This window comes from Pseudophryne corroboree, chromosome 1, assembly GCF_028390025.1.
Source record: "Pseudophryne corroboree isolate aPseCor3 chromosome 1, aPseCor3.hap2, whole genome shotgun sequence".
NCBI classification, from domain to species: Eukaryota; Metazoa; Chordata; class Amphibia; order Anura; family Myobatrachidae; genus Pseudophryne; species Pseudophryne corroboree.
In genome coordinates, this window is record NC_086444.1 from 451,690,055 (window position 1) to 451,714,624 (window position 24,570).

Consider the following 24,570-nt stretch of genomic DNA (forward strand, 5'->3'; position numbering starts at 1 on the left):
CTGCTTCCTGAGGTCAGAAATTAAATGTCTACAAAGAGGACAAACATTTCAATGTTTCCCAGCCCCCGAATGAGCCTGAGAATCTCATTTTGCAAAAAAAGTAGAATTTAAAACAAGATTTTATTTTAAACACAAATTATTGACATTTTTTTTTAGAGATTCCAGATTTTTTACAATAAAAGTATATAAAAGTGTATATACTTTTCATTTCAAGATTTTTTTATTAATTTGTCAAGGATAAAACATTTAATGAACTAAGTGTCGTTACAGCACTCTTCTTACAATTTAGATTGTCTGACATAAACATTAATATTAGTACATTGTACACCTTAAGTTCTATCGTACCAGTGTCATATCATAAGTATATGCACCAGCAAGGTGAAACCAATAGCACAGCATAGCAATTTCACATGTAAACAAACATCCATTTAAAAGTAACTAATAACACCCCTTCCAACGTCGGTGCTGTGTAATGACAATTTAGGCTGACTGTTAATTCCCTTTTTTTTCAATAGATACATCCTACCTAATAAGGTTTAACACCTGGCCACTGGTGCACACCTACAGAACATATAGACATACTGGGTTAAGGAAAAGTGTGATATACTCTGCGACAAGTGCGTACAAAGTGGAATACTTGATGCCTACTAGTCACAGGACAAACATTTTTGTTGGCTACACAAAGTATACAAATCAAAGCCTGACTTTATTTAGCTGCCAGAAACTTCCATATTGAAAATACAGGTTGAGTATCCCATATCCAAATATTCTGAAATATGGAATATTCTGAAATACGAACTTTTTTGAGTGAGAGTGAGATAGTGAAATCTTTGTTTTTTGATGGCTCAATGTACAAAAGCTTTGTTTAATACACAAAGTTATTAAAAATATTGTATTAAATGGCCTTCAGGCTGTGTGTATAAGGTGTATATGAAACATAAATGAATTGTGTGAATATACACACACTTTGTTTAATGCACAAAGTTACAAAAAGTATTGGCTAAAATGACCTTCAGGCTGTGTGTATAAGGTGTATATGTAACATAAATGCATTCTGTGCTTAGATTTAGGTCCCATCACCATGATATCTCATTATGGTATGCAATTATTCCAAAATACGGAAAAATCCGATATCCAAAATACCTCTGGTCCCAAGCATTTTGGATAAGGGATACTCAACCTGTATCAGTCTTGTCTGTCTGCTATCAGCATATATCTTCACCCAGGAAAATAAGAATATAGGGGTCATTCCTAGTTGATCGTTCGCTAGCGTTTTTCGCAGCGCAGCGAACAGGTTACTACTGCGCATGCATATGTACCGCAATGCGCAGGCGCATCGTACGGGTACAAAGAGGATCGGTGCTGGGCGATGGATTTGACGAAGAATCCATTCGCACAGCCGATCGCAGGGAGATGGACAGGAAGAAGGCGTTTGTGGGTGGCAACTGACTGTTTTCAGGGAGTGTTTTGAAAAACACAGGCTTGTCCAAGCGTTTGCAGGGCGGGTGTCTGACGCCAATTCCGGGACCAAAAAGACTGAAGTGATCGCAAGGGCTGAGTAAGTCCAGAGCTACTCAGAAAATGCAAAAAACTTTTTCATCCCGCTCAGCTGCACAGGCGTTCGCACACTTGCAAAGCTAAAATACACTCCCCCGTGGGCGGTGACTATGCGTTTGCATGGCTGCTAAAAGTACTCGGAATGACCCCCATAGTTTACTGTGTACAGAATCCTTGGATTTAATATATACATACCCCGGTTATCAGCTGCATCACTGACAATATATTTAGCTAGTAAAAAATAAAAACATTAAGGCTCCATAAAGACAGATTCACAGCGACACTGCTAAGTAAGGAATGGAAAATGACCTCCCTGCACAAAGCAAACATAGATTTTACAGGCACAAATTGCACATTATCTAAATTATTTTGTCACATGTGAATTAACTTTGCTTCTGTAAATGGACTTGCTATTGTTAGATGGTTGCTGTCCATGTGCAGCAGGCATGTCAAACTCGTGGCCCTCCAGCTGTTGTGAAACTGCAAGTCCCAGCATGCTTTGCCAGAATACCTTCCACTGATCAGCTGGTAAAGCATGCTGGGACTTGTAGTTTCACAATAGCTGGATGACCATGAGTTTGACATGCCTGATGTACAGTATATGGCATATATACAGCTGATAATTTGAGCTGGTTTCCTTTGTTAGAAGTGAATGTTAATATGGCCAGAACGTGCTGGTCAGGCTGGTCTTATGCTGCCAGGTGAAAATCTAAGGGGCCCATTTATCAGGGATCGCATATTCAATGCGATGTGGGCGCGATATTAGCACACAGGATCACATTGCAACAAGAGCTCATATCTGTGGGATGTATGATCCTACACAGGCAGGGACAGGTGAGCCCATCCCCTCGATGTGTTGAGTGTGGTGCCACGGCTCCTGCACGTGCGTGGTCCCCGCTGACTGCACATGCTCAGCGGCTGCTTCCAGGGACGATTTCGGGGGAACCCTCTGACGGTTTGAGATGCGATGAGTAACACATAAGCTGCAATGGGCCTCAGCCATTTTCAGATGGCGTCAGCTGTGGGGACCAATATCAGGAATGCTTTGCATTTGGTATATTGATAAATCTGGCAGCATTGCATCCCCCCTAGAAACCTATGTTCGATGTGGCTGCCAGCGGGAATGAAGGGATGGCTGCAGGTATTGGATATATTTTCTGTGTTACATAGGAACATAGAATTTGTCGGCAGATAAGAACCGCTTGGCCCATCTAGTCTGCCCCTTTTTTTTTTATCTCTAACCTTGTTTGATCCTTATTTCTTTGTAAGGATATCCTTATGTCTATCCCATCATGTTTAAATTGCTCTACTGTCTTAGCCTCTACCACCTCTGATGGGAGGCTAGTCCACTTGTCCACTACCCTTTCTGTGAAGTAATTTTTCTGCAAATTACCCCTGAACCCCCCCCTCCAGTCTCAGTGCATGTCCTCGTGTCCTATTGCTTCTCTTCATTTGGAGAATGTTTCCCTCCTGGACTTTGTTAAAACCCTTGACAGAGGCGGAACTACCGCCAGTGCAACCAGTGCGTTGCACTGGGGCCCGCCTCTGTCCAGGGGCCTAAAGCATGTAATGAGTCAAACTGACTCATTGCATGCCACTGTGTGCTGCGGGCAACCGCTGCCCGCAGCACACAGCCGCCCGGACAGAGAGGAGAGGAGCGCAGCGGTACAGGGGAGAAGGAGGAGGAGGGAGGTGGAGGAGGGAGCCGCAGAAGCGCTTTGTTACAGGTGGAGGCGCTGCTGCTGCTGTCCCTCTGCTTCACTATAGGCTGCCTTCCGAGAAAAGCCTATAGTGAAGCAGAGGGACAGCAGCAGCAGCAGCACCTCCACCAATAACACAGCGCTGCTGCGGCTCCCTCCTCAACCTCCCTCCTCCTCCTTCTCTCCTGCCCGGGAATTGTGACCAGAAGCTGCACCGAGGAGCCTGAGCGTGCGGAGAGGGTAAGTATAATTCATTCTTTCTTTCTTTCTTTCTTTCTTTCTTTCTTTCTGTCTTTCTGTCTTTCTTGGGACTGTCTGCCGTAATGTGTAAAAACGGGGAATCTGCCTGCCGCAATGTGTAAAAAGGGGGAATCTGCCTGACGTGATGTGTAAAAACGGGGAATCTGCCTGCCGCAATGTGTAAAAAGGGGGAATCTACGCTGTCTGCCGTAATGTGTAACGAGGGCACGCTGTCTGCCGTAATGTGTAAAAAGGGGACGCTGTCTGCCGTTATGTGTAAAAAGGGGACGCTGTCTGCCGTTATGTGTAAAAAGGGCACGCTGTCTGCCGTAATGTGTAAAAAGGGGAAGCTGTCTGCCGTTATGTGTAAAAAGGGCACGCTGTCTGCCGTTATGTGTAAAAAGGGCACGCTGTCTGCCGTAATGTGTAAAAAGGGGACGCTGTCTGCCGTTATGTGTAAAAAGGGGACGCTGTCTGCCGTTATGTGTAAAAAGTGTACGCTGTCTGCCGCTATGTGTAACAAGGGCACGCTGTCTGCCGCTATGTGTAAAAAGGGGACGCTGTCTGCCGTTATGTGTAAAAAGGGGACGCTGTCTGCCGTTATGTGTAAAAAGTGCACGCTGTCTGCCGTTATGTGTAAAAAGGGGGACGCTGTCTGCCGTAATGTGTAAAAAGGGGATGTTGTCTGCTGTAATGTGTAAAAAGGGGAAGCTGTCTGCCGTTATGTGTAAAAAGGGCACGCTGTCTGCCGTTATGTGTAAAAAGGGCACGCTGTCTGCCGTAATGTGTAAAAAAGGGACGCTGTCTGCCGTTATGTGTAAAAAGGGCACACTGTCTGCCGTTATGTGTAAAAAGTGTACGCTGTCTGCCGCTATGTGTAATAAGGGCACGCTGTCTGCCGCTATGTGTAAAAAGGGGACGCTGTCTGCCGTTATGTGTAAAAAGGGGACGCTGTCTGCCGTTATGTGTAAAAAGTGCACGCTGTCTGCCGTTATGTGTAAAAAGGGGGACGCTGTCTGCCGTAATGTGTAAAAAGGGGATGTTGTCTGCTGTAATGTGTAAAAAGAGGAAGCTGTCCGCCGTAAGGTGTAAAAGGGTCTCTACCTGGTGTAGTGGTGCTACTGTGCGGTGTAATTTTAATAATGGAGACTACTGTGCACCGTTTTATGAATTGGTATTATTTTGTGGCCACACCCCTTCCCCACGAAGCCACGCCACTATGTATTTTTGCCTACGGCGTGCACTGCCCCTGTTTTGCATGCAGGGGTGGGGCTCCGATGCCGTTACTTGCACACAGTGCTAAAATGTCTAGTTACGGCACTGTTGCTAGGTATCCATTTCTCTGGCCCTGAGCAGGTCCCACTCACCAGATCCTCTCCAGGGGTGAGGGGGTGGACTTGGATGGGATGGGGGGGGGGGGGGGGGGCAAAGCATTTTGTCGCACCTGGGCCCACCGCTCGCTAGTTCCGCCACTGACCCTTGATATATGTGAAAGTTTCTATCATGCCCCCCTTTCCCTTCTCTGCTCCAAACTATACATATTGAGATTTCTTAGTCTTTCTGGGTATGTTTTGTGATGTAGGCCATGCACCATTTTAGTTGCCCTTCTTTGTACAGTCTCTAATGTATTAATATCCTTTTGAAGATATGGCCTCCAGAATTGAACACCGTATTCTAGATGAGGCCGTACCAATGACCTATACAGTGGCATTTTTACTTATTTCTTTCTGCTGCTGATTCCTCTCCCAATGCAGCCAAGCATCTGACTAGCCTTTCTCATTGCCTTGCTACATTGCTTACCTGCCATTACGTCATCTGAAATAGTGACTCCTAGATCCCTTTCCTCCTGAGTAGTTTCCAGTATAGTGCCATTAATACTATATTTAGGGGTATATTCAATTAAAGTCGGATCCATTCCGACATGTATTTGTCGTAATGAATCTGACAACCCTTATTCAATCCCATCTAAAATTCGACTTTTTCAAGTCGAATTTAGATGGGACACAGAGGAGGAGAGGGGGGGGGGGCGAGCCGCGGGGGGACAGCCGGCAGGCATACAGGGAGATCAGCGCTACGGAGTAGCACTGCAGCAGGATGTCACTCAGCCGCCCGACCTCACAGCAGCTTCCACCCGGCTCCAGCAGTGTGCTGGAGCCGGGTGGAAGCTGCCGTGAGGTCGGGCGGGTGAGTGACATCCAGCTGCAGCGCTGATCTCCCTGTATGCCCGCCGGCTGTCCCCCCATCTCCCTGCGGCTCCCCCCCTCACCTCCTCAGGGTCCGCATCTCAGTCCGACATCATTTTGATGTCGGACTGAGATGGTCGAAAAGGGGGCCAAAACCTGTTGGATTTGGCCCCGTTTTTCGACATCAACACGTGGATCGGCAGATATTCCACCGATCCATGTGCTTTTCGACAAGTCGAATTTATCGACTTGTCAAAACATTTAGCAAAATATTGAATAGGTTGAATCAGGTTTCGACCTTAAAAAGTCGAAAACTGCCGTCTTTTCGACATACAGCTGTTTTCAACTTCAATTGAATATACCCCTTAGCCTTTGGATTTTTGAGGCCCAAGTGCATGATTTTGTATTTTTTGGCATTAAACTGTAATTGCCACACTCTTGACCATTCCTCTAGTCTACCTAGATCCTCAATCATTTGTTTTACCCCACCTGGTGTGTCTACCCTGTTGCATACCTTTGTGTCATCTGCAAAAAGGCATACTTTCCCTTTAATGCCATTTGCAATGTCACCAATAAAGATATTAAAAAGCACTGGTCCAAGTACAGATCCCTGGGGTACTCCACTGGTAACATTTCCTTCCTGTGAATGCACTCCATTTACCACAAGTCTCTGTTTTCTATCCTTCAACCAAGATCTTATCCATTCAATAAACCTAATATCCAATCCCAAACTTTCTAGTTTATTTAGCAGTCTGCGATGTGGAACAGTGTCAAAAGCCTTACTAAAGTCTAGATAAGCTATATCCATGGCTCCACCTTTATCCATCACTTTAGTCACACAGTCAAAAAAGTCAATAAGATTTTTTTTGACATGATCTCCCCCCAGTGAATCCATGCTGTTTGGGATCCTGTAAATTGCCGGATTTGAGATAATCTACAAGTCTTTCTTTTAAGAGTGTTTCCATCAATTTCCCTACTACTGACTGACTACTCACTGGTCTGTAGTTGATTGCCTCTTCCTTGCTTACACTTTTGTGCAGTGGGACTACGTTTGCTCTTTTCCAGTCCTCTGGAATTACTCCTGTAGCTAATGTAGCACCTCTTTAAGTAAGGTGTTCCCTTAGTAATACATCCCAGGGATACTTAATATTTGTGGCTAATCTCTGAAATCTGGTGTTTTTGGGGAAATAGCAGCAAATATTTTTTGATAGATGGGTCCCTAAATCTTTGATACTTCTGAATCATGTTTAAATCAGAGATCTTTCACCACAGCCTGGAAGTGGTTAAAATGGTCTGAAGCCAAAGTAACACTGTAATGCAGGATTTCCCAAACTTGGTCCGTAAGGCACCCTAACAGTCCAGGCTTTAAGGCTATCCTCGTTTGTGCACAGATAATATAATCAAACTACGGACCTTATTCAGAGATGAACGCAGCCAGATCTGCGTTCATCTCCTCACATGCTGGAAGCCGCCCAGCACAGGGCAAGGCCATGCAGCATGTGTGAGGCCGCCTCCCGACTCATCAAATTAGATTGTGACGAATCGGAACTAAGGTTGACCTGCGGGAGTGTGATGGGGAAAAAAATTGTCCGGCCCACCCCAGTTTGGAATGCCCCCCCAATGGCACGACGATGTGGCAGCGTCCAGGTTTGAATAACCCCCTAACTGGGGTAGTAAGTCAGTAAAATTTGCATAAGCATGGATATCCTTAAAACCTGGACTACTGGGATGCCTTGAGGACTGAATTTGGGATGCACTGAAAGAATTTGGGAACCACTGCTCTAATGTACTCATTTGGTCCAGTAAGTAACACTCAGAACTGTGCAGCTAGCTGTAAATGTGGCCCAACTGCTTGTACATCCTGCTAATAGGAATTTCAGCAAAAGGTAACAGTAAATACAGGTTCACACTAATTTACCTCAGGTTGACACTGAAAAGTAACATATGTATTCTTTACAAAATATTTAGTTTGGTACCTTTTTATATCTATTGTTTATTATTATAAAATCAGATTATTGTGACTGGCACAAAGTGGGGGATTACATAGTGGAAGAGGCATTTGTTTTCTTTCTGACACTGTATTTATGTACAGGTAAGCTGTCTGCAGCAGCGTAATAGCATTGTCACCATTAGTTGTCTCCAATTATGGCAGGTGAGACAATGGCATCCAGTGGGGCTCCTCTTTGCTGCAGCATACTGCTCTGTGATCTCATCTGTAAGCGGATGCAACAAAGCTCTCTGTGCAAGTGACGTCAGCAAGTGTCTGCTGCAGGTAAGTGATCGGCGATGGCTTCATTCAGTGTATATCTCCTCTATTGATATCACCTTTCATTAGGCCTATTCATGAGGGCCAATAACTCAATGGATAGAAGCTTTCAATTATCTAATTTGTAGAATAAGTAGTTTAAAAATTAGTGTAGATCTCCTCTTAGTATAAACTTTTTAAAAGACCTGTTCCATAAGGGGCCATTAACTGATCTTAGTGGTGGACAGCTCGGGTTATCATAAGGGAAATTGATCCCAAGCTTAAGTTCCTCACTTTCCTTGCAAGTAGGTTCTCTCTCCTGATCCGTGCAGTCCTGGAGATAGCTAGACAATGCTCACACACACACGCTCACACACACGCTCACACACACACACACACGCACACACACACACATACACACACACATAGAGAGAGAGAGAGAGATTTTTGTTATAGATTTCACCTTCAACTGCATTTAGATGTGCTTGTCTTGTGGAAAAAAAAATATTTCCACATTAAACATCCCTCTCATTTGTGGCCTGTCCTCTACCAAGTTTCCTGGCACAGTTGAAGACGTCTGTGTGTGTCACACTGACTGAGCGTTCCCATGTTCTCTATGCAGGAGCTCTGCCAGTGCAACATTAAAGGAGAGGATTGTCCCTGCTGTCCGGATTGCATGCTGTGTCTGGGCAGTCTGTGGGAGCAGTGCTGCAGCTGTGTGGGTAAGTACTTTATGCCAACATTTATTTATTAACAGTTTCTTATATAGCGCAGCAAATTCCGTTGCACTTTACACATGAAATCCTAGTGGCTGTGCACAAACACACAAGTTCACACACTAAGGAGAACATTTACTAAGCAGTGATAAGAGCGGAGAAGTGAGCCAGTGGAGAAGTTGCCCATGGCAACCAATCAGCATTGACGTAACATTTATAATTTGCATACTATAAAAGTATAGAGAGCAGCTGATTGGTTGCCATGGGCAACTTCTCCACTGGCACACTTCTCCGCTTTTATCACTGCTTAGTAAATGTCCCCCTAAGTTCCCAGAATGACAACAAGCACCACAATATTAGCCACAATCCTGGCATGTGGAGGCTGTGACACTAATGCCGGCCTATGGCTCCAGTCACACATCTATCAGAAAGTGTGTAGCTTTTTAATACAGCTGTGACATTGGAGAGCCTTTATTAATAGTACAGTTCATGCAGAATTTATATTTCACCAAAGGCATGCCATACCACTGGAAGTGATGTCATTTTATCCTTAGTCACAAATCTGAAAACACAATGAAATATCCAACACATTGTAGTGCACTAACGGCATCTTTAACCAATAAAGGGGTAGATGTATTAATGGTCGGTATCCCGTTATATGTGCTGATACGCCCCCCCATGTATGACTGCAGCGGTGCATGCTCAGTGACAGGAGAGATATGTGCCCCCGTCATTATCAGCGCTGCTATCTAAAAGATAGCACGTAAGAATGTAAGAACAGTCAGTTGCACTGACCGTTCTGTCGGAATCGATAGCTGCAGGTGTCATTGCCCTATCGCCACAGCAGGGACAGCGCTGTCCCTGGCTGTGGCGGGTGCAGGCTCCGGGCCGCATGTGAGATTTTGTGCGAGTAGCGAGATCTTGTGCATGAGCCCTGGAGCCGGCCGTGGGAGAGACACACAGCGCATCAGAACTATGATGGTGCGCTGTACGCTGTAGCAGGGATCGCCGGAGTGAGTTTTCATTCCCCTGCTCCAGCAAACAAGATGTTCTTACATGTCGCCGATGTACTTTCCTGCTTTGCATTGGTAAAGAGGCGAAGCAGGAAAGTTACAGCGGCACGATATGTAATAGTACATATACCCCAGTCTTCTGTGTCCCTTAACAATTATTTCCATGCCTCAGGTTTGTGCAGTGAAAATAAAGGCAGTCGGAAGCAAGCAGCCCGGAGAAGTTCACTAGAGGTATTGCCTGTTCCATTGCCATCTCTATTCCAATCCTTATGTGAATTGCAAGGAGATGCCGCTGTTGATTGGAGTGTTCACACATTGCCTGTCGCTAAAGAGATCAGTCAGCAATCTCACATGGATCATATCCTGCTTGGTGCACATTCAGGTACAGTAATCCAAAAATCACAAGAACTTGAGTAATTACACCACTTGGAAGAGTTCAGTGCATTGCTGTTATGTGTGCCTCCAGCATCCAGATTCACTTTTAGAACTGTATGCATTCCATTCAGAGGGGCAGCAGACAGAAATTGTAAAAAAAAAAGCAAGGTGAATACTGGAGAGACTTCAGACTGATACAGAGCATAATGCCTAAAGTCAATAGTATATATAGAGCCTGATTCAGATGTGGTTGGAGGGAGCACCACTGCTGCTTACTTGGTAGCCGCACCAATGCTCAGATATGTTAATGTAGCAGGAATTGTCTGGTATAAGTAGACAAAGTCTGCATGCATGTGAGAACCAGTGGCGTGTCCAAGAACACAGCATCAGATCACTTGCGATACCACCAGCCGTCTGAGTGACCCATGAGGTTACGCGAGCCCCTACAGCTCTGTCAAAGAGGCCAGGAAATCTCCATCGTAAGAGTCCTTGGCACTTCGGCAGCTGTCAAACTGCTCCCGTAGTCGCCCCCTCCCTGCCCCAAACTGCTACAGAATGTTAAGCTCTTGACATCTGCAGCCACTGTGCGTTCAACAAAGCAGTGCGGGTCCGGTGCATGTGCAAAGTACCACCCATCGGTACTATGCAATGATCTTTCAGTTGCTTTGGGCCCTGAAACAGGCCCATAATCTTATAAACCAGCAATGACCAGCCTGGGGACCACATCATTCAGAGCTCTCAGCACTGACATTAATGGTAAGTACCTGAGTATTAGAGTTTAGAAATGTCAAGGCAATCGGTGTAAACAGTATAAACAGACTGATTGGGTGCAGTTGCTTTACTGGCTGTTGGGATCCTGGCGTTCAGGAGACCGCCGCCGGAATCACGACACCCAGTCATATATCTACAGCTGGAATCCTGACACCCGCCCACAATATCCACTCGGTTGGTGGGTCCACGCCACCAACCAAGTGGGAATAAAACCTGTGGCGATCTAAGCTTGTCACCGAGCCCGATGTGTGGTGAGCGCAGCGAGCTCGCGAGGGGACTCCCTGCCGGCAGATGGGATGCTGATGTCGGTATAGTGACAGCTGGCATCCCGTCTCCCAGGATATCGTATGCATCTCAGACTGATAAGTATTGGAAAACCTTAATCTTCCACTGTTTCTGTCCCAGATCTATCTCTAATCCTGCCAATAGCCTGGGATTCATGTATTAACATGCTTAGTACAGTGGTACAGCTGACCAGTACATGAGCTGTTGCTTCCAGCTGTGTTTACATTGTGCCATCTACTTATTTATGTTCTATATTCCATATGATTATTTTATGATATGGTAATTCCCTTAAGTGAGTGACTAGGAAGCAAGGACTGGTTTCATGTAGGTTCAGGGGTTATCTAAGCAGTCCTATCTCACTTTGGTAAAAATCATAAAATCTCATTATGATAGCAGAGCAGCCTGGAATTTTCATGCCAAGACATCATGGATCAGATTCCCACAGAGAGCACAGGTGACATCAGAATCAAAAAGAAGAGAACCAAATGGGTTTTTGGTTATGGTAGCTGTATATGACCCATTTGAGGTTGAAATCCTCCACAACAGCCCCCTGCCTCTCTCTGAGCACTTCTTTTCTCTTCCTCCTGTCTCCAACTCTTTCTATAATCATTTTTCTGTGCCTATGTGGCAGATAATTAGAGCCGGAACTAGACTTTTTGGTGCCCTGTGCCAAAGAGAGAATTGGCACCCCCCTCCCCATTTTTCCAATAGGGATATTAAGCACATGCCTTGTGTCCTTGTGTATATATATTACCTCCCATGTATTATAATATATTATATTATATATAAATAATACACACACATTTATAGACCACTGCAAGAAAATGGATTTGGACACAAATCCTCTTTATACCTCATTCATGCACTTAACTTGAGAGCTTTTTGTTATTCAGTTACAATACCCTTTACACATTACACAATACACATTTCAATATACTGCCATACCCAGGATTCAAACCTATAACCTGTTGAATTCTAATCAAACACCCTGCTCATTGAGCTATTTGATCCTGCATAAAAACTATGAACAGTATATGAAGCTACTAATACATTGTAAAAAATAAAAATAAATCAGCATTGCAATAGAGCAGATCTATGTTGTGTGCAGCACATCTAATCTCTTGCAGCTACACACTACATATATCTGCTCAGCCGCAATGCTGATCAAACCTCCACAAATTACAAGGTAAGCTTCAAAAAGTTACAATGAATAGATTGTCGGACGGCAGTGCATAGGCAATGGGTTCGAATCCTGGGTATGTCAGCATCTTGAAATGTAATAAAGGACAGTGTGACTGAATAACAAAGAAATCTCAAGTTGAGTTCATAAATGTTGTATAGGTATTAGCGACAGAAGAGGTCAGGGTAGGAGATAGGGGTGGTCAGGAGATGCTGGGCGTCAAGAAGGGGAGAAGCTGCAAGGGAAAGTAAAAGAGATAATTGACAAGTGCCGCCAACAGTGCCCCCTACCCTGCAGCGCTATATGCGGTGCCCCTTCAGCACACACCTAGTTACGGCCCTGCAGATAATTATTAGTGAAAGTGCTGATTTGCTGATTCTATAAGATTCAGCTAGCAGACCCACTTATTCCCCAATCACGTTCTCTCTATAATGACCAACATGGCTGACATTCGAGAACTGGGGGAGTGAGGAGGAACGAAAAGGTTGCAGTATATTTTTATTGAATCTGCAAAGTGCAGACAGCCGGTTAAGTATAATATCAGCGCACCATCTGCTTTAACAAAATGTACTATACAGAGTGTGCCAGGGGGTGACTAGCATGTTCTTGTCCAGTCTACTCTGTAGCCATTGGCAGGAGCTCAAATACAGACACTGAAAGTGTGCAAGAAAATAAAGTGGGAGCACTAGAAGAAAAATAAAACGTAAAAAATGAATGTTTTAACTTTTAATACATTCCAATTATAAAAACTCTATTTATAACGTAATTGATGGACTGGCAAATGTTCATACTTTTCCTAATGAACTAAAGTTAGTATCCAATCACTGCCAGCTCTCCATTTCCTGCTATCATAAGAAGTTCAGAGCCGCACTGTTAAATAATGCAAAAAATACATTACAAGAGCCAATGACTACATTTCAGCCATACAAAGTGCTAATTTGTAATACTAGGTATCAAGGGAATGATGACAGGACTTGACAAGTACTATTATAGTCTATAATACAAAAAATCATGTATTTAGCCAATGTTAAATATTGCAATAGCACATATATCTTTCATAAGCAGTACAGTGCCATTGTTTGTATGTACTTATTACAAAAAGGATCCAAATGATAAAAATACCTGATTAGTATAGTATTTTCTGTGCTGGATCATGTTTGTGGAACTTCTCTAATCAGGTATGGTTTTTGAGTGACATACAATTTATTTTTAAAATACATATATCTACATATTAAACTCTGAACAGAAAGGAGAAACTTTTAGTTAAAAAAGTAGCTTTGTTTTTCTACTATACTTTGATTCAGGAATGTCTCCTAAAGCTACACACACTGTCAGATTTTTTCTGGTCAGCCGGACAATCAGATGACTTTATCGGGAAATTGTAGGCACCAGTATCTGAGCTACACACTAAAAGATTTTATTTTTTTAATGTTGCCGATATTCTGCCACACCACACTGCATTTGCATATATCCGCCTGCAAAGGAGGATGACATAGTGACAGGGAAACATAGGGAATATGGACATATAATTGAGAATGCACACACCTACCTGATATCAGAATCAGCTTTATTGGCCAGGTACACTTGCGTATACTAGGAATTTGTTTTCGGTTTACAGTGCAGCAGCCAGGGGGGAACACGTAGACAAGAGGGGGAATAAATGCAGTATACAGATTAAATAAAAGTAAACAGTGTTCGTTCCAATCAGAAGATCGGAGTAGACTGGACAGTCAGTCCGCCCAGCGATTTGTCAGGAGTTCAGCAGGTGGACTGCTTGTGGAAAGAAGCTTTTGAGGCTTCTATTGGTTCTGGTGGGAATGGCCCTATATCTTTTCCCGGACGGCAGCAGGTTGAGCTCGCCATAGCCTGGGTGCGGCGGATCATTGGCTATCCTAGTCGCCCGTTTTTTGGCTCTGGACCGGTACAGGTCATGGACAGGCGGGAGGTCAACTCCGATGATCTTCTCAGCGGACCTTACCTTTGGAGCCTGCGTTTGTCTCTCTCGCTGGCGGAGCTATACCAGACGATAATCGTCGAGCACAGGACAGTTTCTACAATTGCGGAGTAGAATAGGAGCAGGAGATTCTGTGGGACGTTAAACTTCTTAAGTTGCCTTAAGAAGAACAGCCTCTGCTGCGCCCTTCCGATGGTGGCATTTGCATTTGGTCCCCACTTGAGGTCTCTAGAGATCGTAGTCCCCAGGAACTTGAAGGAGTCCACTAGCGGCACCGCACTGTCAGCTATGATTAGTGGGGGTGTATCAGCTGGTTTCTTCCTAAAGTCTACTACCATCTCAACGGTTTTAAGTGGGTTGAGCTCCAGGTTGTTACAGCTGCACCACCGGGCCAACCGATCCACTTCCCGTCTGTAGTCCAATTCGTCCCCTTCTTTTATGAGGCCGATGACAGTGGTATCGTCGATTGTGGCTGAGATTTTGAGTTTGGGATGACAGACTGCAAAATCGATAGTGCGTGTGTGTGGGCAAGATGTTCCAGAATTACTTAGCTTTAGAGTCCAGCAGTAATCAGTCAGCAAATTGGGGCTCCACTTTCCTTGGTAACGCCTTTCCATGTTCCACTGTCCTAATGAAATTGCTCACTGTGCTCTTCGCTCATCGCAACCTTGTTTTCCGAAAAGAAACAAAGAAAAAAGTCCAAGTAAGAGACCAAGATCAAGGGTGGGCAACTATTACAGCTGGGGGGGCCACTTGCCAGGTTTTGTCGAACTGTTGTGGGCCGTGAATTGTGGACCAGACCTGCAGCACTGGAGGGTCTCATTTTGCAGGTCTATATGCATGTATAGTCCAACATACTGTATAATTGTATGTCTCTTATGAATACTGTTTTATGATATCAGAGTTTATATTCCATCTCTCTCCCTCACAGACTACCTGCCGTCTCTCTTCCCCCAACTGTTATTTTACTTACACAGCCCTCCTATGACTCCACTGGTCCATCTTATATCTCCACTCGGGTACGGGTCGTTGGGTCGACTCAACTTAGGTCGACCACTGAAGGTCGACATGGTCATTAGGTCGACATGCACTAGGTCAACATGGGCATTAGGTCGACATATACTAGGTCGACAGGTGAAAAGGTCAACATAAGCTGTGTCGACCTAACGACCGTTTCCCCTTCACTCTGCTTGCAGCTTGCACCTGCCCATACTGAGTCTCCCACTCTATCTAGTCTCTGTAACACAATTCACTCTATCTATTCTCTTACATAAAACCTGGCAAGTGGCCCCCCCAGCTGTAAGAGTTGCCCACCCTTGCACTAAGGGTTAATTTCTTGATTGACAGGCAGAGGCATTCATGGGGATGGGCGGCCAGCGTTGCCGGAAGTGGTGGGTGTGTCACTCAAGTTTTCTGGGAGTGGCGAGTCCAAGGACTGCGTCCCAGACACAGTTTCATTGGCCTCGCAAACCACACTGTGACTGATAGTCTAAGTAAGCTCAGGCTTACTCAGTCTGCAGTCGCAGATAAACATCACGACCGATGGTCACAAGGTTCATCCAGAACTGCGATCGCATCGCAGTGTATAGATCGTAGATGCAGGAAGGATAGCAACTCCTCCTGGATTTGCATGGCTAAGGATTGCATTACTAAATTAGGCCCTATGTCTGCTGCTGGCATTGGAACACTTTTGACAGCATCAGTAATGGCTGTGCCAGAAATCTTGATGCCATCTTGGAATGCGCTTTGTATGAATATAAGGTCTGTTTTGTTTGAGGCTTGCTTTCCTGACTATATATCATAATAACATTTTGTATTGTGCAATAACAAGATTTATGGTAAGAACTTACCGTAGGATCTTGATCCGTGGCACCAACAAGCTAAAAGCTTTGACTGTTCCCAGAATGCATAGCGCCACCTCCTCTATAACCCCGCCTCCGTGCACAGGAGCTCAGTTTTGTTAACCAGTCCAATGCTGTAACAGGTAAAAGAGATGACAACCGTTAGTAGCCACATACACCACATTCTCACGACAGGAGAAATTGTCAGCGGCTAATGCCATACCAACCCAAAGAAGTGAGTCAGGGAGGGCGCCCTGTGGAGCCTAGTGTACCTTGCAGAAAGAGATTTAACAACGGTATGTTCTTACCATAAATCTCATTTTCTCCTGCGGGGTACACTGGGCTCCACAGGGAAGGACATTGGGGATGTCCTAAAGCAGTTCCTCATGGGAGGAGACGCACTATAGCGGGCACAAGAACCCGGCGTCCAAAGGAAGCATCCTGGGAGGCGGTAGTATCGAAGGCATAGAACCTTATGAACGTGTTCACTGAGGAACACGTAGCCGCCTTGCACAATTTTTCAAGGGTCGCACCACGTCGGGCTGCCCAAGAAGGTCCAACAGACCGAGTAGAATGGGCCTTGATGGTAGCAGGAGCTGGAAGGCCAGCCTGTACATAAGCATGTGCAATCACCATTCTAATCCATCTGGCCAGGGTCTGCTTGTGAGCAGGCCAGTCACGTTTGTGAAAACCAAACAGTACAAATAGAGAATCAGACTTCCGAAGGGATGCAGTTCTCTTCACATAGATACGGAGAGCCCGTACCACATCCAAAGACCGATCTTTGGAAGTCAAGTCGGGAGAGGCAAAGGCCGGAACCACGATCTCCTGATTAAGGTGGAAAGAAGACACCACCTTAGGTAAGTACCCGGGACGTGTTCTAAGAACCACCCGGTCACGGTGAAAAATCAGATATGGGGACCTACAAGACAAGGCACCCAGATCCGACACCCGTCTAGCAGAGGCAATAGCCAGCAGAAACAATACCTTAAGAGAAAGCCACTTAAGGTCCGCAGATTCAAGTGGCTCAAACGGAGACCCTTGCAACGCCTCCAGAACCACCGACAAGTCCCAAGGAGCCACAGGCGGGATATAAGGAGGTTAAATCCACAACACACCCTGAGTAAACATATGAACATCAGGTAAAGTCGCAATTTGTATCTGGAACCAAACCGACATGGCAGAAATATGAACCTTGATGGAGGCCTAACGAAGGCCCAAGTCCAGGCCTTGTTGTAGAAAGGCCAAAAGTTTGGCCGTACTAAACTTGTAAGCGTCATGATTATTAGTGGCACACCAAGCAAAGTAAGAATTCCAGACCCTATGATACAGATGTAGCCACCTTTATCTTGACTGGCTGAGGCGTTTGTCCCGATCGAGCATACGCAGCGTAGGGAGGCGCGCCTAGTCACAGAGAGGCGTACCTAATCGCACGGAGGCAGACAGAGCGTTTGGCGTTACCTTTACGTGTAATACCTGCGATCAGCCACCAGGTGTCGCTTTTTACAATCACCACTGAGCATGCGTGTGGTCTCCCGTAAAATACAATACTGAAATATATAATAAGGACTACTTTACTAAGGCGTCTCATTACGCTGCATACAGTAAATACTCATTACGCTGCATTATTTAATACAGTATATACGATACAGACACAGATAGTACAGCATACAGTATATGATCCATCTACAGTACTTTATGAATATGTGAGCGTCCAAGTCCCACAGACAAAACAACAGAAAACCAGTAGTGTACACTGTCGCAAATGGACGTGTTAGAAGTTCACTATTGCCTCTTGAGATTAGGAATTTTGTACAGTATGTTAGCGTCCTAATCCCGTAGTCATTACAGCATAATCAAAACCAATGGATTTATTCATATGTCTGTGGCGAAGTGGTGAAGTGTTCCGCTTCCTATACTCAGAGTCCTGAGTCGATTCCTAAAGTACAAATGCATGTTAGTTTTTTCCAGACACTTTATTATTTTTTTTATTCACATAAACCAGGGCAAAGCTGCAGGAGCGGTTCTACTGTTAAGGTTCTATGCACCGTACAGTACACATACAATTCTGTAGCTGGGCAGACTCAATAGAAATGGCTACCACCTATGACTCCTTGCCCCACAGAGGCCCTAGGCTACGGAGCAAGTAACAGTCCAGATTTTACAGGCTATGGGGCAATGCTGAAGGAGCGTCACAATCCCCTAGCTAAAATACACAGGGGCGATAGGAATAAGCGAGGTCTATGCACATTATGGTACACCGGACTCGATCGCATAGCACACTGGCAAAATGGCCGCCGCCCCTGAACCCTTGTGCATGGGGCAATGCTGAAGGAGCGTAACAATCCCCTAGCTAAAATACACAGGGGCGATAGGGATAAGCTAGGTCTGCACATTACGGTACACCGGACTCAATCGCATAGCACACTGGCAAAATGACCATTACCCCTGAACCCCCACCTCGTGGCAGGCAGCGATGGCTACGGGGCAATGCTGAAGGAGCGTCACAATCCCCTAGCCAAAATACACAGGGGCGATAGAAATAAGCGAGGTCTATGCACATTACGTTGCACCGGGCTCGATCGCATAGCAAACTGACAAAACACAAGTTTTACATAAAGCAGGGCAAAGCTGCAGGAGAGTTTCTACTGTAAAGGTTCAAATGCACCGTACGGTACACATACAATTCTATAGCAGGGCAGACTCAATTGAAATGGCTACCGCCTGTGAGTCCTAGCTCCTAGGAGGCACTCAGCTATGGAGCAAATAACAACACAGATTTTGCAGGCTACGGGGCAATGCTGAAGGAGCGTCACAATCCCCTAGCCAAAATACACAGGGGCGATAGAGATAAGTGAGGTCTATGCACATTACGTTACACCAGGCTCGATCGCATGGCAAACTGACAAAACACAAGTTTTACATAAAGCAGGGCAAAGCTGCAGGAGAGTTTCTACTGTCAAGGTTCTATGCACTTTACGGTACACATACAATTCTATAGCAGGGCAAACTCAATTGAAATGGCTACCGCCTGTGACTCCTAGCTCCATGGAGGCACTCGGCTATGGAGCAAGTAACAGCACAGATTTGAAGCAATGCTGAAGGAGCGTCAGAATCCCCTAGCTAAAATACACAGGGGTGATAGGGATAAGCGAGGTCAATGCACATAACGATACACCGCAAAGTACCCCATGGTTTTGATTATGCCTTTTCTTTGAACACTGTATTTTCCACTGCCTCGCCCTACCCCCATCCCACTTTCCCCTTCCCCCCTGGAAGCCTGCAAAGTACATGCAGTAGACAGGGAGGGAGTTCTGATCAGGTTACAAGACATGTGCAACAGTATACTACTGTATGTAGGAAAATCCTCCACCTACTCTGATTTATGTGAAACCTGTGTGCACCCTTTCATTGAATGTATAACAAAGAAAAAAAATAAAATTAAAGTGAATGTCACGGGAACATAGAAAAAAAAGGTTGGCACTTTGGGACTCTCAGCGTGGGAGGTGGGAGCCTTCATCACTAGGTTGGTATGGAAGGGAAGACAATTAGCTACCGGAGGGTATTAACCCCACGTTTCTGTGACCCCCACAAGGCTCATGGCAAGCGTCGGAACCCATGGTGGGTCTGAATTAACGGGCCCATTATAGTCTATGGGAAAATGGGTCCTCTTTGCATACTGATATCTCTGGTTCTGGGTGTCCCAGAGACTCAGGACTGGTACCATACAAAAGAGGAGACTCTTGGCTTTCGGGGCAGACCAACCACTAGTTTATGTGACACTGGAAAAGGAAACGGGAAGCAACCGTGTTTCGGGTCCCCTCCAGTTGTCCGCCTAGCTTGCACAGGATGCAGGGTTTCTGGCTAGATAGGAAATACTGTACAGAAATGCTAAGCATGGTAATTTGACATCCAGGAACATAGGGAGGAGTTTTTATCTCTCTCCATTATACTTAGAAAAATTACACTTGCCACTGTACATTACAAGCTGTTCGTGCTAATTAGTACACTAGTAGAACATACTGTACAGAGATACTAAGGACAGTGATTTGGCATCCACGAACTTAGGGAGGAGCTTTAATCTCTCTCCATTGTAATCTTTCTAAGTATAATGGAGAGAGATAAAAGCTCCTCCCTAAGTTCCTGGGTGCCAAATTACAGTCTTTAGTATCTCTGTATTCTATGTTCTACTAGTGTACTAATTAGCATGAACAGCTTGTAACGTACAGTGGCAAGTTTAATATTTCTATGTATAATGGAGAGAGATAAAAGCTCCTCTGAAAATTCCTAGATGCCAAATCACCATCCTTAGTATCTCTGTACAGTATGTTCTACTAGTGTACTAATTAGCACAAATGGCTATTAACGGAATGCCAAATCACCGAACTTAGTATCTCTGTACAGTATGTCCTATTAGGGTACTAATTAGCATGAACAGCTTGTAACGTACATGGCAGGTTCAATCTTTCTATGTATAATGGAGAGAGATAAAAGCTCCTCAGTAAGTTCCTGGATGCCAAATCACCGTACTTAGTATCTCTGTACAGTATGTTCTATTAGGGTACTAATTAGCTGTTTGTGCTAATTAGTACCCTAATAGAAAATACTATACAGAGATACTAAAGACGGTGATTTGGCAACCAGGAATTTACGGAGGACAAAGATCAAACCTGCCACTGTATGTTACAAGCTGCTCGTGCTAATTAGTACACTAGAAGAACATGCTGTACAGAGATACTACGGACAGTGATTTGGCATCCACGAACTTAGGGAGGAGCTTTTATCTCTCTCCATTATACTTAGAAAGATTACAATGGAGAGAGATAAAAGCTCCTCCCTAAGTTCCTGGATTCCAAATCACTGTACTTAGTATCTATGTACAGTATGTTCTACTAGTGTACTAATTAGCACGAACAGCATGTAACACACAGTGGCAATTTTAATCTTTCTATGTATAATATTGAGAGATAAAAGCTTCTCCCTAAGTTCCTGGTTGCCAAATCACCAAACTTAGTATCTCTGCATAGTATTTTCTATTAGGGTACTAATTAGCACAAACAGCTAATTAGTACCCTAATAGAACATACTGTACAGAGATACTAAGTACGGTGATTTGGCATCCAGGAACTTACTGAGGAGCTTTTATCTCTCTCCATTATACATAGAAAGATTAAACTTGCCGCTGTACGTTACAAGCTGTTCGTGCTAATTAGTACACTAGTAAAACATACTGTACAGAGATACTAAGGACGGTGATTTGGCATCCAGGAACTTACTGAGGAGCTTTTATCTCTCTCCATTATAAATAGAAAGATTAAACTTGCAACTGTACGTTACAAGCTGTTCGTGCTAATTAATACACTAGTAGAACATACTGTACAGAGATACTAAGGATGGTGATTTGGCATCTAGGAACTTACTGAGGAGCTTTTATCTCTCTCCATTATACATAGAAAGATTAAACTTGCCACTCTACGTTACAAGCTGTTTGTGCTAATTAGTACACTAGTAGAACATAGAGTACAGAGATACTAAGGACAGAAATTTGGCATCCAGGAATTTAGGGAGGAGCTTTTATCTCTCTCCATTATACTTAGATAGATTACAATGGAGAGATTAAAGCTCCTCCCTAAATTTGTGGATGCCAAATCACTGTACTTAGTATCTCTGTACAGTATGTTCTACTAGTGTACTAATTAGCACGAACAGCTTGTAACGTACAGTGGCAATTTTAATCTTTCTATGTATAATATAGAGAGATAAAAGCTCCTCCCTAAGTTCCTGGTTGCCAAATCACCATCCTTAGTATCTTTGCATAGTATTTTCTATTAGGGTACTAATTAGCACAAACAGCTTGTAACGTACAGTGGCAATTTTAATCTTACTATGTATAATATAGAGAGATAAAAGCTCCTCCCTAAGTTCCTGGTTGCCAAATCACCATCCTTAGTATATCTGCATAGTATTTTTTATTAGGGTACTAATTAGCACAAACAGCTAATTGGTACCCTAATAGAACATACTGTACAGAGATACTAAGTATGGTGATTTTGTATCCAGGAACTTATTGAGGAGCTTTTATCTCTCTCCATTATACATAGAAAGATTAAACTTGCCGCTGTACGTTACAAGCTGTTCGTGCTAATTAGTACCCTAATAGAACATACTGTACAGAGATACGAAGTATGGTGATTTGGCATCCAGTTAAAAGCTGTTCGTGCTAATTAGTATACTAGTAGAACATACTGTACAGAGATACTAAGAATGGTGATTTGGCATCTGGGAACTTCCAGAGGAGCTTTTATCTCTCTCCATTTTACATAGAAAGATTAAACTTGCCGCTGTACTTTACAAGCTGTCCGTGCTAATTAGTACCCTAATAGAAAATACTATACAGAGATACTAAAGACGGTAATTTGGCACCCAGGAATTTAGGGAGGAGCTTTTATCTCTCTCCATTATACTTAAATAGATTACAATGGAGAGATTAAAGCTCCTCCCTAAGTTCGTGGATGCCAAATCACTGTACTTAGTATCTCTGTACAGTATGTTCTACTAGTGTACTAATTAGCACGAACAGCTTGTAACGTACAGTGGCAATTTTAATCTTTCTATGTATAATATAGAGAGATAAAAGCTCCTCCCTAAGTTCCTGGTTGCCAAATCACCATCCTTAGTATTTTGCATAGTATTTTCTATTAGGGTACTAATTAGCACAAACAGCTTGTAACGTACAGTGGCAATTTTAATCTTACTATGTATAATATAGAGAGATAAAAGCTCCTCCCTAAGTTCCTGGTTGCCAAATCACCATCCTTAGTATCTCTGCATAGTATTTTCTATTAGGGTACTAATTAGCACAAACAGCTAATTGGTACCCTAATAGAACATACTGTACAGAGATACTAAGTATGGTGATTTTGTATCCAGGAACTTATTGAGGAGCTTTTATCTCTCTCCATTATACATAGAAAGATTAAACTTGCCGCTGTACGTTACAAGCTGTTCGTGCTAATTAGTACCCTAATAGAACATACTGTACAGAGATACGAAGTATGGTGATTTGGCATCCAGTTAAAAGCTGTTCGTGCTAATTAGTATACTAGTAGAACATACTGTACAGAGATACTAAGAATGGTGATTTGGCATCTGGGAACTTCCAGAGGAGCTTTTATCTCTCTCCATTTTACATAGAAAGATTAAACTTGCCGCTGTACTTTACAAGCTGTCCGTGCTAATTAGTACCCTAATAGAAAATACTATACAGAGATACTAAAGACGGTAATTTGGCACCCAGGAATTTAGGGAGGAGCTTTTATCTCTCTCCATTATACTTAGAAAGATTACAATGGAGAGAGATAAAAGCTCCTCCCTAAGTTCGTGGATGCCAAATCACTGTCCTTAGTATCTCTGTACAGTATGTTCTACTAGTGTACTAATTAGCACAAACAGCTTGTAACGAACAGTGGCAAGTGTAATTTCTCTAAGTATAATGGAGTGAGATAAAAACTCCTCCCTATGTTCCTGGATGTCAAATTACCATGCTTAGCATTTCTGTACAGTATTTCCTATCTAGCCAGAAACCCTGTATCCTGTGCAAGCTAGGCGGACAACTGGAGGGGACCCGAAACACGGTTGCTTCCCGTTTCCCTTCCCAGTGTCACATAAACTAGTGGTTGGTCTGCCCCGAAAGCCAAGAGTCTCCTCTTTTGTATGGTACAAGTCCTGAGTCTCTGGTACACCCAGAACTAGAGATATCAGTGCGCAAAGTGGACCCATTTTCCCATAGACTATAATGGGACCGTTAATTCAGACCCACCATAGGTTCCGACGCTTGCCATGAGCCTTGTGGGGGTCACAGAAACTTGGGGTTGGTACCCTCCGGTAGCTAATTGTCTCCCCTTCCATACCAACCTAGTGATGAAGGCTCCCACCTCCCATGCTGAGAGTCACAAAGTGCCAACCTTTTTTTTTCTATGTTCCCATGACATTCACTTTATTATTTTTTTTCTTTGTTGTACATTCAATGAAAGGGTGCACACAGGTTTCACATAAATCAAAGTAAATCTGCAGCAGCGATTCATTCCACTATATACAAATACACAGCGGTAATGAGTATAAATGAGTGTATTCCGACGCAACTAACTGAGCAACACAGTACTGTAGATCGTCAGCATTTGTGTATTGTACCTGACCTGAACTCCCTCCCTGTCCACTGCATGACCTGTGCAGGCTCCCAGGGGGGAAGGGCGATGGGGGTAGGGAGAGGCGGTAGAAAACACTGTGCTTTTGAAATACAAGTATTAACGTCCGAGTCCCCTAAGGCATAAACCAACACCAATGGGAAGGAAGTGCCAACCTTTTTTTAATGTGTTCCTGTAACATTCACTTTATTATTATTATTTTTCTTTGTTATACATTCAATGGACGGGTGCACACAGGTTTCACATAAATCAGAGTGGGCGGTGGATTTTCCTACATACAGTAGTATACTGTTGCACATGTCTTGT

At 44.0% G+C, this 24,570-nt stretch overlaps 1 protein-coding gene across 1 annotated transcript in view; it reads left to right on the top strand.

Annotated features, from left to right (window-relative positions):
• The window catches only part of LOC134892613 (twisted gastrulation protein homolog 1-A-like), a 34,585-nt gene that overhangs the window by 890 nt on the left and 9,125 nt on the right, over window positions 1-24,570 (top strand). The window contains exons 2-4 of the mRNA XM_063913623.1: window positions 7,833-7,952; window positions 8,548-8,647; window positions 9,827-10,036. Of these exons, the coding sequence (XP_063769693.1) occupies window positions 7,833-7,952; window positions 8,548-8,647; window positions 9,827-10,036 (430 nt within the window). The remainder of the gene's footprint in view (window positions 1-7,832; window positions 7,953-8,547; window positions 8,648-9,826; window positions 10,037-24,570) is intronic.